Source organism: Electrophorus electricus, chromosome 6, assembly GCF_041902795.1.
Source record: "Electrophorus electricus isolate QZ-2024a chromosome 6, ASM4190279v1, whole genome shotgun sequence".
Classification (NCBI taxonomy): Eukaryota; Metazoa; Chordata; class Actinopteri; order Gymnotiformes; family Gymnotidae; genus Electrophorus; species Electrophorus electricus.
Genome location: NC_137502.1, coordinates 34,149,556 through 34,164,002, shown reverse-complemented (window position 1 = coordinate 34,164,002; position 14,447 = coordinate 34,149,556). Strand labels below are relative to the sequence as shown.

Genomic DNA, 14,447 nt, shown 5'->3' with positions numbered 1-14,447 from the left:
CAGGGTCATATTACCAACACGGAGAGTCGTAGAATCTATGATAAATAAAGCAAGGGCTAGGATAAACTTAGGGAAGTAATGACAAACCAAAAGCATTCGAAGCCAAACAGGGGCAGCCAGCTATAACAAAGGCTCTGGGAAGAACGAAGGCTAGGATAACTGACTAACATAAACGAAGGCTTGGAAACACAGTCGGCCTGGAGGGACTAACAGAGACAGTAAAACATGGGACAGGAAAGCTAACCGACTAACCGTATCTACTGATCTTTATCGGGAAATTGTAGAGTGCCAGTACACTACTATAGCCGCTGGATCCAAGCACCTCTTCCCTAACAGTCGGATAACTTTACAGTAGAGCAAACTGAGATTTTTTTCAAGCGGACTGTATATCAATTGTATATTTAACCTAGAACCTTTGTTAAATTCATTTAAATTCCACACGACACACACACACTTGAAGCATACGGACCAGTTTATCTACACAGCTTTCATTATATGACTGATAACCAGCACTCTAAAGCGGATTGCCAATCTATATTAATCACACGATCACGGCCTCAAATGAAAGCCATAAAGGCGCAGCGTGCGTGACTCTGGCGCCATCTGGTCGATAGACACGTTTCTGCTTAACGCTGCCAACGGACGCGATAAAAATACCGACGCAAGGAAAAAAGACTGTTAGCCTACCAGTGGATATATTTGTCTAACGAGAGTCCTCTGACGCTCTTTCTGCTCTTATCATGATGATGAATGGAGAGTTGAGAATAAAGAAGGGCTTTTGCGTAATGTGTACAGAACAAGATTAATCAATACTTCAATCCAATTCGTGTTGCTTTTGTCAGATCTACATAAAAATACCTCCGTTCTTTCCTATATATCACCAAAGAAGAGTGAAGCTTAGTAACTGCAGTGTACTGTAGTAAGAGATGCAGAGATCTAATAATAAATTACACCGTGCTGGAAATAGTGCAATGACCTGGTGATCAGTCTTTACAATCAGCTTTTACCGAAACCAGCCTTAATTCACTGTTAATTAAGCATTAATTACAGAAACATCAATATTGTTAATTAAGCATTAATTACAGACACATCAATATTGTTAATTAAGCATTAATTACAGACACATCAATATCGTTAATTAGGCATTAATTACAGACACATCAATATTGTTAATTAAGCATTAATTACAGACACATCAATATTGTTAATTAAGCATTAATTACAGACACATCAATATTGTTAATTAAGCATTAATTACAGACACATCAATACTGCTTAATGACAGAAAATGAAGAAGCAATACTATTAAATCACTACTAACGATCAAACAGTTACTAATCACTGCTGATTATTGATTCTAATCATTATTTGTACTAATACCAATAGCTATACCTTTACTTATTTAATAATCAATACAATAGAAAATAATAACAACAATAATAATAACAATAACAACAACAACAATAATAATAATAATACATTCCAATTTACACAAGCTTAAGGACACTATATTATGGGGGAAAAGTTTAGGAAGAGAAAAGGTGTGCAGTCAAGAGAAAAATGTTTGAGGTGAGTTTCAAGAAAGTGAGAGTTGAGCAGCCAGGAAGTTAAGGTGGGAGGAAGCTGCCAAGCGTAGGAGCTGCAGCACTGAAAGTCCTGCCACCACCCGCCAAACGTCCTGTACGCGGGACTGACAGACCTCCGGGGCAGCAGATCTGAGGGAGTGGGACAGTAAGGAGCTCTATGGGGTGTATAGAGGGGAAGGACCACCAACAGCTTTGGAAAACAGCAGCAATTTATACTTGATACAGGGAGATGTTGGTAAGCAGTGAAGATGACTAAGGAGAGGGCTGTGATGTGATGAGTGCATGGGGTGATGTGTGATGAGTGCATAGGGGTGATTAGTGCTTGGCAATGGCTGCTGAGTTTTAAATGAACTGGAGCTGGTTGAGAAATTTAACAGGGAGAAAACTGTAAAGGGAGAGTTGCAATAAAACACTATGGCAGAAAACAAGCATTTACCAGAGTTCACCATAGTTCACCATAGTTCACCAGAGTTTACCAGAGTTCACCATAGTTCACCATAGTTTACCAGAGTTCACCAGTTTACCATAGTTTACCAGAGTTCACCATAGTTCACCAGAGTTCACCAGAGTTCACCATAGTTCACCATAGTTTACCAGAGTTCACCAGAGTTTACCAGGGTTTACCAGGGTTTACCAGAGTTCACCATAGTTCACCATAGTTCACCAGAGTTTACCAGAGTTCACCATAGTTCACCATAGTTTACCAGAGTTCACCAGAGTTTACCATAGTTTACCAGAGTTCACCATAGTTCACCAGAGTTCACCAGAGTTCACCATAGTTCACCATAGTTTACCAGAGTTCACCAGAGTTTACCAGGGTTTACCAGGGTTTACCAGAGTTCACCATAGTTCACCAGAGTTCACCAGAGTTCACCAGGGTTTACCAGGGTTTTGGCATCACCTTTGTTAAGCACAGGACAGAAATGTGCAATACTGTGCAAATGATAAAATGCAGTCTTAGTGAGTGACTTAATATTTGGTTTGAATACAAATGTAAAGGCTTTTAATGACTCCCACTGGTTTAACACTGTGGGGTTGGTGAGGTAATGCTGCTGGTTAGATAGTCAACTACTGTAACTGTTAAAGTGCTCTATAGGCTTTGTGTCTATATGTCACACGTTTACTTGTTTACTTCAGCTTAGGTGCAGGGTTGTGCATGAAAACGGTGGATTCACAGCAAGAACACGTGTCTATGACGTATAATGTAAAGCAATTTCTAGAAAAGTGTTATTTACGTACTATCTAATGAAACCCAATTATCAGCTGGTTCGTCACTCAGCCAGTTGCGTACGATGGGGCAGAAATAACCCGTGTTTAAAACAGCACCACAGCAATGTCGATACCGACTGTTTCTTCTGAACATTCCACATCCCAGACCGGTTAGATAAGTTGGGAGGAGTGCGCCGTGCAGACGCAACCCGCAGTCAAATGGATTTGCCTAAACAAATGATGCCTGGGGCGCACGCGTTACCGCTCCTGAAGCACTTAGCATCGGTGTCACCGCAAGAGCGACAGAGGCACACCCTGCCAGCCGGCGAGCTCCGACCGCTGGAGCCACAGGATGCCGTCAGCGTGTTTGAGATTGAAAAGGAAGGTAAGACAATCAGTTAATACAACTCTTGTGTTATAGTAAAAACAATTTGGCAATTTCTTCTCTTCCATAAAAGCAGCCTAGATCCTTTTTGCGCGACACTCAGCGTGCGTAAAAGCGCAACTGCAATAACGCACGGCGCGAGACGGCTAAGGCAATTTTTCCACGAGGTCACATCCTCATACCGGGATGTGGGTCGTACCAGTTTCTCACGGAGCCCAGTGATGACCTGAAATAAACCAGGAGGCATGTTAGCACCTGAGACGCTTTCTGGAGCTGATGTCAGAACAAGGCTCGTGAGGTTTATCAAAGGGCCTTGATTAGAAGAGAATTCTAAGATAGATGTCAGCTGTGATTGCATATTGCAACAGATCTGTACAATCCATATGAGTTTGGACAGTGAAACAATTTTGTATTCTTTGCCAAAATAGCCCAGAAGATTGAATTTGGAATGAAAAAAAACCTATAAATTTTAATGCAAATTATTAGCTTTCATTTGAGGTATGTGTATATCTTGTAAGCCATCTAGGAGCTACATGTGCCTACATTAAACTGTTCTATGTATAAAAAATAAATCTTGGTTACCCCCCCCCCCCCACCCCAAACCACACACCTTTATAGATCTAGTCTGTAATCCACACAACAGTCTAATACTGGAGCTCCAGACTTTGGAGCAATTAGTCCTAAGAAGTTGCTGGAATCTTGTAACAATAATTAATATAGTGTGTTTCAGAATCACAAATTCCATTAAAAATGATTGTTAGAAGGTTGGGGTTTCTGACTGAAGAACAAGGCAGATGTGTGGCATGACACATTCAGGGCATTCAGGCCATTACTAACTACAGGAAAACATCACCTTCCTGTGACAGTGATGCCATCCTCCCAGATGCACTGAATGACTTCTATGCACGGTTTGAAGCGCAGAACAACGTTGCAGCGGAAAAGTCCATCCCTCCGCAAAATGACCAGGTGCTGTGCCTGACGGCGGCTGATGTGAGGTGTACTCTGCGTGGAGTTAACCCAAGGAAAGCTGCTGGACCAGACAACATCCGGGTCGTGTGCTCAGAGAATGTGCTGACCAGCTTGCAGATGTCCTGACAGACATCTTCAATATCTGTCTGAGCTGCGCCGTGGTCCCAACATGCTTCAAGACTACCACCATTGTCCCCGTGCCTAAGAAGCCCACGGTGTCGTGTTTCAACGACCACCGTCCCATCACACTCACATCCATCATCATGAACTGCTTCGAGAGACTCGTCATGAGACACATCAAGACCCAGTTTCCCCCTTCTCTGGACCCCCTGCAGTTCGCGTACCACTCCAACCGCTCTACAGATGATGCCGTCTCCACCACACTCCATCTGGCACTCACACATCTGGACAAAAAAGGCACCTACATGAGAATGCTGTTCATAGACTCAGTTCAGCATTCAACACCATCGTTCCTCAGCATCTGATTAGAAAGTTGAGCTTACTGGGCTTGAACACCTCCCTCTGCAACTGGATCCTGGATTTCTTGACTGGTAGACCTCAGTCAGTCCGGATTGGGAGCAGCACTTCCAACACCACCACACTGAGTACTGGTGCTCCCCAGGGCAGCGTACTCAGCCCTCTGCTGTTCACACTGCTGATTCATGACTGTGCAGCGATGCACAGCTCCAACCACTTGATCTCGTTCACTGATGACACGACCGTGGTGGGTCTCATCAACAAAGACAACGAGTCAGCATACAGAGAGGAGGTGCGAAAACTTGTGAGCTGGTGTAAGGTCAACAACCTGTATCTGAATGTTGACAAGACAAATGAAATGGTTGTTGACTTCAGGAGAGCAAGCCATCAACAGCTCCTCAGTGGAGATCGTCAAGAACATCAAGTTCCTTGGTGTTCACATAGCGGAGAACCTCCCCTGGACCCTGAACACCAGTTCCATCACCAAGAGAGCCCAGCAACGTCTTTACTTCCTTCGGAAGCTGAGGGAAGCCCATCTCCCATCACCCATCCTCACTACCTTCTACAGAGGTACTGTAGAGAGCATCCTGAGCAGCTGCATCACTACCTGGTTTGGGAACTGCACCGTCTTTGACCGCAAGACCCTCCAGAGAATAGTGAGAACAGCTGAGAAGATCATTGGGGTCTCTCTTCCCTCCATCACGAACATCTACATAACACGCTGCATCCGGAAAGCCACCAACATTGTGAAAGACCCCACACACCCTTCACATGAACTGTTCGCCCTTTTGCCATCTGGAAGAAGGTACCACAGCATCCAGTCCCGCACCTCTAGACTGTACAACAGCTTCTTCCCAGAAGCCATTAGACTCCTGAACTCTGGCTAACTCCAATTCCAATTCAGATTCCAAAATGGGCACTTTTATACATGCTTATACACAGTCTCTCTCACACACACACACACACACACACACACACACACACACACACACACACACACACACACATACATACATATCTATACACACACTCACACATTGTTTTGCATCGGACTAGTGCTGAAGTCAAACCTCACACAAATAAACTATGCCCTCCTGTTGCAGTCTTGTACATTATCCTACTTGCTGCTACAGTACTGTACTAAACGAGCACTGTACTCTGAACTGTTCTGGCTGCTACCGGTGACTGCTATGTTCAGTATTGCATGTCACTTACTCCTATGCACAACTTGCTTTACATATTCCCAGTACTGTGTACTGGACCAAATAATTGCACTGTCTACTCATTTTGTATTTGTCCTGTCTTGTATTTATTATTTTTTATTTAATGTTTATTTAATGACATTTTTGCACTATATTGGACTGTTTGCACTTGTGTAGCATGTTGTCTGTTGCACTGTTGTTTTGTGTTGCACCATGATCCTGGAGGAACATTGTTTCGTTTTTGTTGTGTACTTGTATATAGCTGAAATGACAATAAAACCTCTTTGAACTTTGAACTTGAACATCTCCACCCAGCTGACCACCCTGACAGTTAAGGTGCATAATGGCGCCACTGTAACCTTCAGCATACGTGAAAATACAAAAGCTACACACCCTGCCTTTAACGCTCCAGTTCAGAGGGCACTGTGTGGTGGAATAAACAATGCTCATTTTTCAGATGTTACAAAAAGGTTCATAATAAAGGTTCATGTGTAATGTCCAGGCATTGTTTACACATATTATTTGGTGACTCATCCTTTCCACAAATTTTAATGTGTATTTCTAAATTGCTGTTTTGATTTTTTCCCCCTTGTGTTCATGCTTTTAGTGAATGCAAATGAATGGGGGCTGGGGGCCAATCAGAATAAATATGGTAATCAGGATAACAAACACATGCCTTGAAAATGTGGAGACAATCCAAAATGCACTTACTATATCAACAATATAAACAGCGTTTGATAGCTTTGATAAAACAGATAGAGTACATTCTGAACTCAAGCAAGTGTCACTACACAAAAAGCACACTGGTTGTGTCACCTAAACCTAGGTCATATGCATATATCATCTAATCTACACCTACGGCTACTGTGCAGACATGAGTCATCTCTGTTTTTCCACCTTCATCTTCTTTTCTCCTGGTGATGACCTATCCTATGACATTTAGCATTTTGATGTTGTTGACTGCCCACTTTATCAAACAAATGCCTGTTTCTTCATTTGAGTTTCAACTGTACTAAAAAAGACCTTCAAAAACCAGCGTTAGAATATCACACCTTCTAACACTGGGGGACTTTAAATAAATCACATTTGAAATGCAGTCAAAATGATGAACACATACAAGCTTTTATTGGAAGTTGTGACATTCTGACATCATATGAAAGACACCATAACTGCAAGTGAAAGAACAGAGAACAACAATAACAGCAACACCAGATGGAGAAATCTAGAAACATGCCATAATTTGGTGAACATAAAAGGATGATCTCTTATTTCTAATATGCACCATCTCAATACCACTAAAATCATATGAGAATTTAGTAAGTAATCCAAAGATTCTTCATCTTCCAAACATCTTTCCAATACCAGAACATCTACAATTTGTTCTAACTTGTTTCTATTCTGGAGGTAATCCTTGCTTTACCTTGATGATTTTTCTGAGAGAGAGATGTAGCTGGACTATGAGGGGATATACCTCATTTACTAGATAGATGCCACTGGGAGCAGGAGGAGACCTGAGGCATAGTCTTTCTTGCATAAAGCCATGGCTTCCTTGTATGTGATCTCCTTCTTTGTAATGGGATCGACCAGATACTTCAAGTGGTTCTTATCATCTTCGAGCACACTGGCAGTAGATTGGTCGATTATCTTCTCCTGAATGGCCTTCTGAATGCTCATTCGTCCAGCTTTATTGGGGCTCACCAGTCCACCTGTGAGTAGCTGTACTTCCATGTACCGCCTAGCATTGTCGTTTGTGATCCAGCCTTTTTGAGCCGCCTCCCCCACTGACAGACGCTCTTTGGTTACAGGGTCCTCAACACCTGTGAAAGCCTTCTGAGCCCTGAGGAGCGTCTTCATCTGAGCTTGGTCAATCAAGCCACGTTCTGACGCTTTGTGAACAGAGTAGCGTTCCTTTTTGTTGAGGTCCACAATTCCTCCTGTAGCTGCTTGAGCTTCCAGAAGCTTCTGCGCCATCTCAGAATCGATCAGTTTACGGGTCATCGCACTTCGCACAGACATGTGACTTTTTGTTGTGGTGTCCAGAATACCACAGATTGGGAAGGTTTCATCTCCACTGGTGAACACCGGGGTGGTGCTCACTTGCTTGCTGCTTGAGACGGACGTCTTGTGAGAGTGCAGTGCGGGGTTGTAGCTGTTGCGCAAAGGAGATGAAGTGGTTTTTACTGGCGAAGATAAAGTCTTGCTCGAACTTGCGTGGGATTTTATCTTATTCACTCCTGCAACCATGAGAGCAAACTCAGAGATTGGAATTTTGCCCTCCCTGTACTGCTGAACATCATAAAGGGTGAGCCTTCCTTCCTTCAGTGCCTCCTGGACGGAATACCTCTTCCCACTCTTGCAGTCCAGTAGAACAGTGGTCTCACCATCAGGTCCACTAGACGTGATTTCTTCCCAGCTGCATTCAAGTGTCTGTAGATGCATATAGTGGTTGCGGTCGATAAGACCTTCCAGATAGGCATCATAGGGTGCCATGTCTTTCCCAGTCTCTGGATCCAGAATAGTGATTTTGGTGGATTTACTGGTTTCTCTGGTGTGTTTCTCAGAATGATCCTCCCTTTTCAGTGTGTTCTGAAGCTCAACGATGGTGAGCTCCCTTCTGCGGATTCTTTCTTTCTCAAGCAGGATCTCTTTTTCCAAATCCTGTATGTCATACTCCATCTTACTTGACTTGTGTTTGTAAATTTGGGTCTTCTCACTCAGTAGTTTTGTCTCATGCTGGAAAGTTATGGTAATGTCCTGCCTTTCACTCTCCATTCTCTTTAACTCCCTAAGGAGGTCATCCCTCTCTTTCTGTAGTGCATTCCTATTTTGTACGAGGGTGGCCTCCTCCTTGGAAGCAGTGGTCATTGTGGTCTGAATGCGGGTCAGTCTGACTTGTAGTCGTTGAATTTCGTCCTCTTGGTTTCGCCTGGCACTCTTTGCTACTGTTACTTGACCTCTCAGACGGTTTCTTTCAGTCTCCACAGCTTGGTCCTTCTCAACTCTGATCACCTCCTTGTAGACAGTTTTCTCCACAGATTTCTCCTTGGTCAGGACATCTATCCTGAGCTTCAGGTTTCGGATGTCCCTTTCCAGATTAGTGATTTTGGTGCTCTCGTTGTCGATTTCATTGCGAAAGCCACTCATTAGTTTATCCATATTGGGATCTCGTTCTACTTTTAAGACCTCTTCAACTACTATCTTCTCTTCGATACGTGGAGGAGAATTTTCAAGCTCCAGGATCCGAGCCTTGATTTGTCTGAGCTCCATTTCAACAAGAATCTTCTTCTGTCGATCATCCATCTCAGCAAGACTCTTTTGCTTCTCAGCAACAATGACTCTCAGCTTCTGTACATCGGTCTCCACTGCCCAGCGGGCCTTGGTTTCATCGTCAAGTTTCTTGGTTATCCTCTCATGCTCAAGAGCATACTTTGGATCCTTCTGGAGGCGTACAACTTCCTGGTATACAATCTTCTCTTCAGGTTTCTGTCTCTCCAGTATGATGTACTTCTGCTGAAGGTCAAAGACACTTTCTTCCACGGTGCGTCGGAACTGAAGTTCCACACGTACCTCTTTCCTCAGTCGCTCAGCTTCCCTTTCCAGGAGTGGATCGTCCTCAAATTTGACTACTTCCCTGTTGACAACTGTTGTCTGTACCTTGGACTTCTCAACCTTCCACTCATCTCGCTCTTTGCGCAGAATGTTTAGCTGGTCCAATGTTGAGGTGTAGGTGGCCTTAAGACGCGTGAGCTGTTCGTTCAGTCTCTCTATCTCCCGACTCATTTCTGGACTCCGCTCCTCTTTCACAACTTCCAGGACTGTTTCCTTTGTCTCAGTCTTGGGTTTCTGAGAACGCAGGTTTTTAAGGTCCACCATTAGCAAGTTGATCTTGTTCTCCAGTTCAACACGCTGCCTTCCCATATCTTGAAGCTCTTTCCTCAGGCGCCTCAGTTCAATCTCAGTTTCAGGGTCGACTCTGTAGATTTCATTGATTATCTCCTTGACGTCAATCTTGGGCTTCAACATCTCAACTTGACTGTATTGAAGCTGAAGTCTGTTAACCTCTTTAGTTAAGATGGTGATGTCCTGTAACACTTCCTGAAGGCTAGAATGAAGAACCTTGGACTCTTTTAGGAGCTCCGGGTCTTGTTCGACCTTCTTTAGCTCCTTCAGGACAATCTTAGGTTGCACTGTGGGAATAATTCTCTCCAGTGTGTTGATCTGGCTCCGTATCGCAAATATTTCATCGTTCAGATTTTTGCATCGTATGCCTTCATCTGAAATTTCATTCTTAAATGTAACAACAGCTTTGAGCATTTCAGGATCCTTTTCCAGTTTCACAACATCCTTCTTTACAATCCTTTCTTTAACTGTTGGTCTCTTTTTCTCCAAGAATGTGATTTCGGTGGTCCTCTCAAGCATTTCAGCATCCTGCAGCCGGAGCGCTTCTCTTATTTTCTGCATCTCCTCCCGGATCAAAACTGCTTCCTTTTCCAGTTGAGGATCCTTTTCATACTCGGTAAATACCTTGGTCACCAGCTTCGGCTTAACCTCGGTCACTTCCCGCTCCATAGTAACAATTCTTTGCTTGATAATTTCAATATCAGTCTGAATCCCAGCATGTTTTCTGGCCTCATCCTCTATCTTTTTCTTCAGTATCTCCAGTTCAACCTCTAGTTTGGGATCCCGGTAGTAATGCACAGTCTCCTTCTCTTCGACCCGCTCCACTCCTCTCCGGCTTTTGAGTGAAACCATCCTCATTCTGAAAGCGTCCAGCTCACTCTCAGCTTGGGAACGTCGGGAGGTCTCCTCGGACAGTTCCTTCTTCAGGCTGTCCACCTCCACCAAGCCCTTCTGCACTAGCTGCTGCTGTTGCACTGCTACCTGACTAACGATGTTTTCATTCTGTACAGAAGGTCAACACAACAGAAAAAACCTCATTGAACGCAATCTATTCAGATACTACCTTGTAGATGTTCAGTCAAAACAAAATGAATTATTTTCTAAGTCATCTTAACGTAGCATTTATTTTACACTTTGGCTTTTTCTAATTTGTAATGCGTTTACATGCACTCAAAATGTCCAAACCTGACCTGTTTGATGATGTCCTTTGCCAATCCCATTTGTTCAAGAAGTTGGACATTCTGTGCCAGTGCTTCACGGTAGCGCTTCACTGCGTCTTTTTCCTAGAAGAAAAAAACACTTATGACATTCATGCTCAATGGCCTAATACAAATGACAATCAATTAAGAAGTATGATGTCACGATGGAAGTCAGGTCAGACGCTCATGGATGACAAGTGAATGGTTTGTTTACTTCACAAACAGCCCCGGGAAATATCCAGAGAATCAGTATGAGAGGCAAACACATCCAAAGGGCAAATCCAGAATCAGAGTAGAAGACAGCAAGGCAGTAGGACAGGGGAAAACACTAGTAACAAGGGCAAGTAAATGCTCGTAAAAGGACTAAAACCGGAAATGGGTCAATACACAGATAAACGGCAGTCTGACGTACAACGGTATGTTCAGGCAAACAGAAGCAATATTTCACAATGAGGAAGCGTGGGCGGAGCATATGAAGAGGTGACGTAAAGAGGCATACGTGCCGGATTAATACTCGGGGGGGGGGGGGGGGGGGGGGGGGGTGACAATCTCCCCGGAGGATTCTGGGAAATGTAGTGTGTGGAGGTTCTAGAGGGCTGCATGACATATGACCATTTTGTAACATACCTTGTTATCTACAGCATCAGCCAGTGTGAGGGGGTAACTCTCTTTTGAACCAGGCTCTGCAGTGTCTGAATTGCTGCGGTACTTAGAAGAGACAGCTTCATATTCCTAGAAACAAGGAGAGAATGATTAGAATACCTTTTTAAACTCTGAGTCAGGACCAAAGTGTAAACATCATGAAACAGATCTTCTTAGGAAACAATCGCCATACCTTGAGGGTGTTCTGCAGCTCACGAGAAAGGGCCACAACACTATCTACATCTTCAGACTTTCTCTTGAGGTCCTCAACTGTCCTCTGCAATCAGACAGCAAAATGATACCATACAATACCATACTGTTCGGTAACTACTCTAGCTGTATTTCTGCTTACAGTATGTGACTGATAAAATTTGTGACTTCCTGCCAATTCAGTATTTATTCCTCCTAAATGTGCAGTACATTGCCTTGATAAAGCGCACGGAGCCGATATACGGAACACTTCTATGCTGTATATTGTACATCAAGATGTAAATCTTGTGAGTAGGTGTGGAACACCAAACTGACCTTCTGTGAGTTCTGCTTTGCGCTGATCTGAGCCATGCTGTCGCCCATGTCTAGCTTATTGTTGGGTATATTGTTAAGTGTGTTGTTGAGAGACTGGATAGCACTTTGGAAAATCTGCTGTTTATTGGCTGCATCTTGCATTAGGCCTAATCTGTAATGGCATGTCAAGAGGTGACTCAGTTTCTCTTCATGACAACATGACACAAGTAAGAAACAAAAATAACATGAAAAAACAAAAAACATTTTGAATGAGGGGATTTTTATGTAATACTAAGGCCAAATATTGTCTAACATACAGTCAGAAGGCCACACCATCATGTGTACTTCAGTGTTTATGCATATTACGTTTTAGCATGTGAGAACTGTCATACAGTTTTGCTCTTGTGCACAGTGCCTAAACCAGGTCTGGTGATTTCAGATGGCCCAGTGTTAGGGTTATAGGGTCAGGGTTAGGGTTATAGGGTTAGGGTTATAGGGTCAGGGTAAGTTCAGGGTCAGGGTTAGGGTTAGAGTTATAGGGCCATGGTTAGGGTTATAGGGTCATGGTTTGCATTAGGGTTATAAGGTCAGGGTTAGGTTTATATAGTCAGGGTTATAAGATTAGGGTTAGAGTCATAAGGTTAGGGTTAGGGTTATAAGGTCAGGGTTAGGTTTATATAGTCAGGGTTATAAGATTAGGGTTAGAGTCATAAGGTTAGGGTTAGGGTTAGGGTTATAAGGTCAGGATTAGGGTTACAGGGTCAGGGTCAGGGTCAGGGTTAGGTTCATAAGGTCAGGGTTAGGGTCATAAGGTCAGGGTTAGGGTTACAGGGTCAGGGTTATAGAGTCAGGGTCAGGGTCAGGGTTAGGGTCATAAGGTCAGGGTTAGGGTTATGTGTACTTGACTCTCACCTTTGCTTTAGCTCATTGTTGATGTTAGCATAGCGGTTCCGGAGGCGCCTGACGTCGGCCTCCTGATGGCGAATATCGGGACAGAACTCCTGGAAGCTCTTCTGCAGATGAGCACAGAGCTGCTCCGTCAGCTCCAGATCCCTGTTCAGCTTCTGGACGTCCTCCTTCATGGCTGCAGAATCTTTACTCAGCCTCTACACCACAATTAAACCACATGTCAAACTAAACTGTGAGACCTCTCAACCTTAACACAAAGAGTCATGGGTTGTTTTTCATTAACAACATGCTTCTTCCACCAATATATGGTGACAGTCAGTCAGGACTGTCAAGTAGATTTAAAATATTAAAATTCCATATGTTTTGTTTCTGCAGTTACAGAAATAACTTTAAAATAATACCCGTGTTCATTCAAAATAACTGGCAATGCTATTCATCTTTAAGTGACTGTAATGAATCAAATGGATATTCTTTGTGATTATGTGCTGCATAAATGTGTCGAGTGAATATTTGGTTGTGATGTCTGTTAGCTGATTAATCTACTATGTTTCATTACATTAGGATTAGATTTGTTTGTCTTGCTGTGATGAGCTCATAAGAGAAATTATTACATTAAACAAGCATTGAGCAAGCAAGTGTGATTATACGAGTGTGAAATGGGACTGTGCCCTTACCTGGAGCTTGTCCTTGACCTGCATGACCCCTGCAGGGTTGTTGGGGATGACGGTGTCTATGCTCAGCTGCTCCTCAAGTTCTGTCAGACTCTTGTCTACCTTCTTAATTTGGTTCTCCAAAATCATAACAGCATCAGCCCTGTGGCAGAGATCAAAGACTCTGAGCAAGCAATGCCCTGACAACTACCCCACACATTCCCCTGCCTTCACAAATACCCCATGCATCACCTAATTTTTTTTACCTACATTTTTGAAAAGAGCAATGGATGTGATTTTTTAAAGCAGATTTAATCATTTATTAGAGATGTGAGAGAATTGGTCTCATCATAAACTGTAACATGAACACAGATTATGTGAATGCAGTCAACATCTTTGCAGTATTTCTTTGATTATTAGATTTCAGCCATAAAATCGTCACCTGACTATTGCAGTTTTCTCATGTTAGGTATATCTCAGTTTATGGTTGTGCTTTCGCGTAGCAAACTAAAGCAAACTAATTTGGGACTAAATCTAAACAGCCAAACCTTCCCACTGTAACAACAGAACCCTTTAAACGTATTCTGATATAAACATACTTTTTGCCATAGAGGTCTGTGAGAGATGTGATGTCCTCAATCTTGTTGTTAGCAGTGCTCAGTTTCTGGGTAAGAGAGGATGCAGTTGGCCTCAGGGATGTCTGGGATAAGACAGGCTCCATCGCCCTTTGAATCGATGCTTTCTCGGTTTCCAGATTCTTCAGGGTCAAGACGGACTTCTAGGCCGATCGACAAAACAACCAATTAAGCAGTGTT

General features: G+C 43.2%; 1 protein-coding gene across 1 annotated transcript in view; it reads right to left on the bottom strand.

Moving 5' to 3' along the window:
* Window positions 1-6,941: 6,941 nt before the first annotated feature.
* Window positions 6,942-14,447, bottom strand: part of evplb (envoplakin b) — a 27,329-nt gene continuing 19,823 nt past the window's right edge. The window contains exons 15-22 of the mRNA XM_035525813.2: window positions 14,232-14,410; window positions 13,657-13,795; window positions 12,986-13,179; window positions 12,095-12,245; window positions 11,763-11,846; window positions 11,555-11,659; window positions 10,919-11,011; window positions 6,942-10,730 (exon numbers count right to left, since the gene is read on the bottom strand). Coding sequence (XP_035381706.1) covers window positions 7,308-10,730; window positions 10,919-11,011; window positions 11,555-11,659; window positions 11,763-11,846; window positions 12,095-12,245; window positions 12,986-13,179; window positions 13,657-13,795; window positions 14,232-14,410 — 4,368 coding nt within the window. The 3' untranslated portion in view covers window positions 6,942-7,307. The remainder of the gene's footprint in view (window positions 10,731-10,918; window positions 11,012-11,554; window positions 11,660-11,762; window positions 11,847-12,094; window positions 12,246-12,985; window positions 13,180-13,656; window positions 13,796-14,231; window positions 14,411-14,447) is intronic.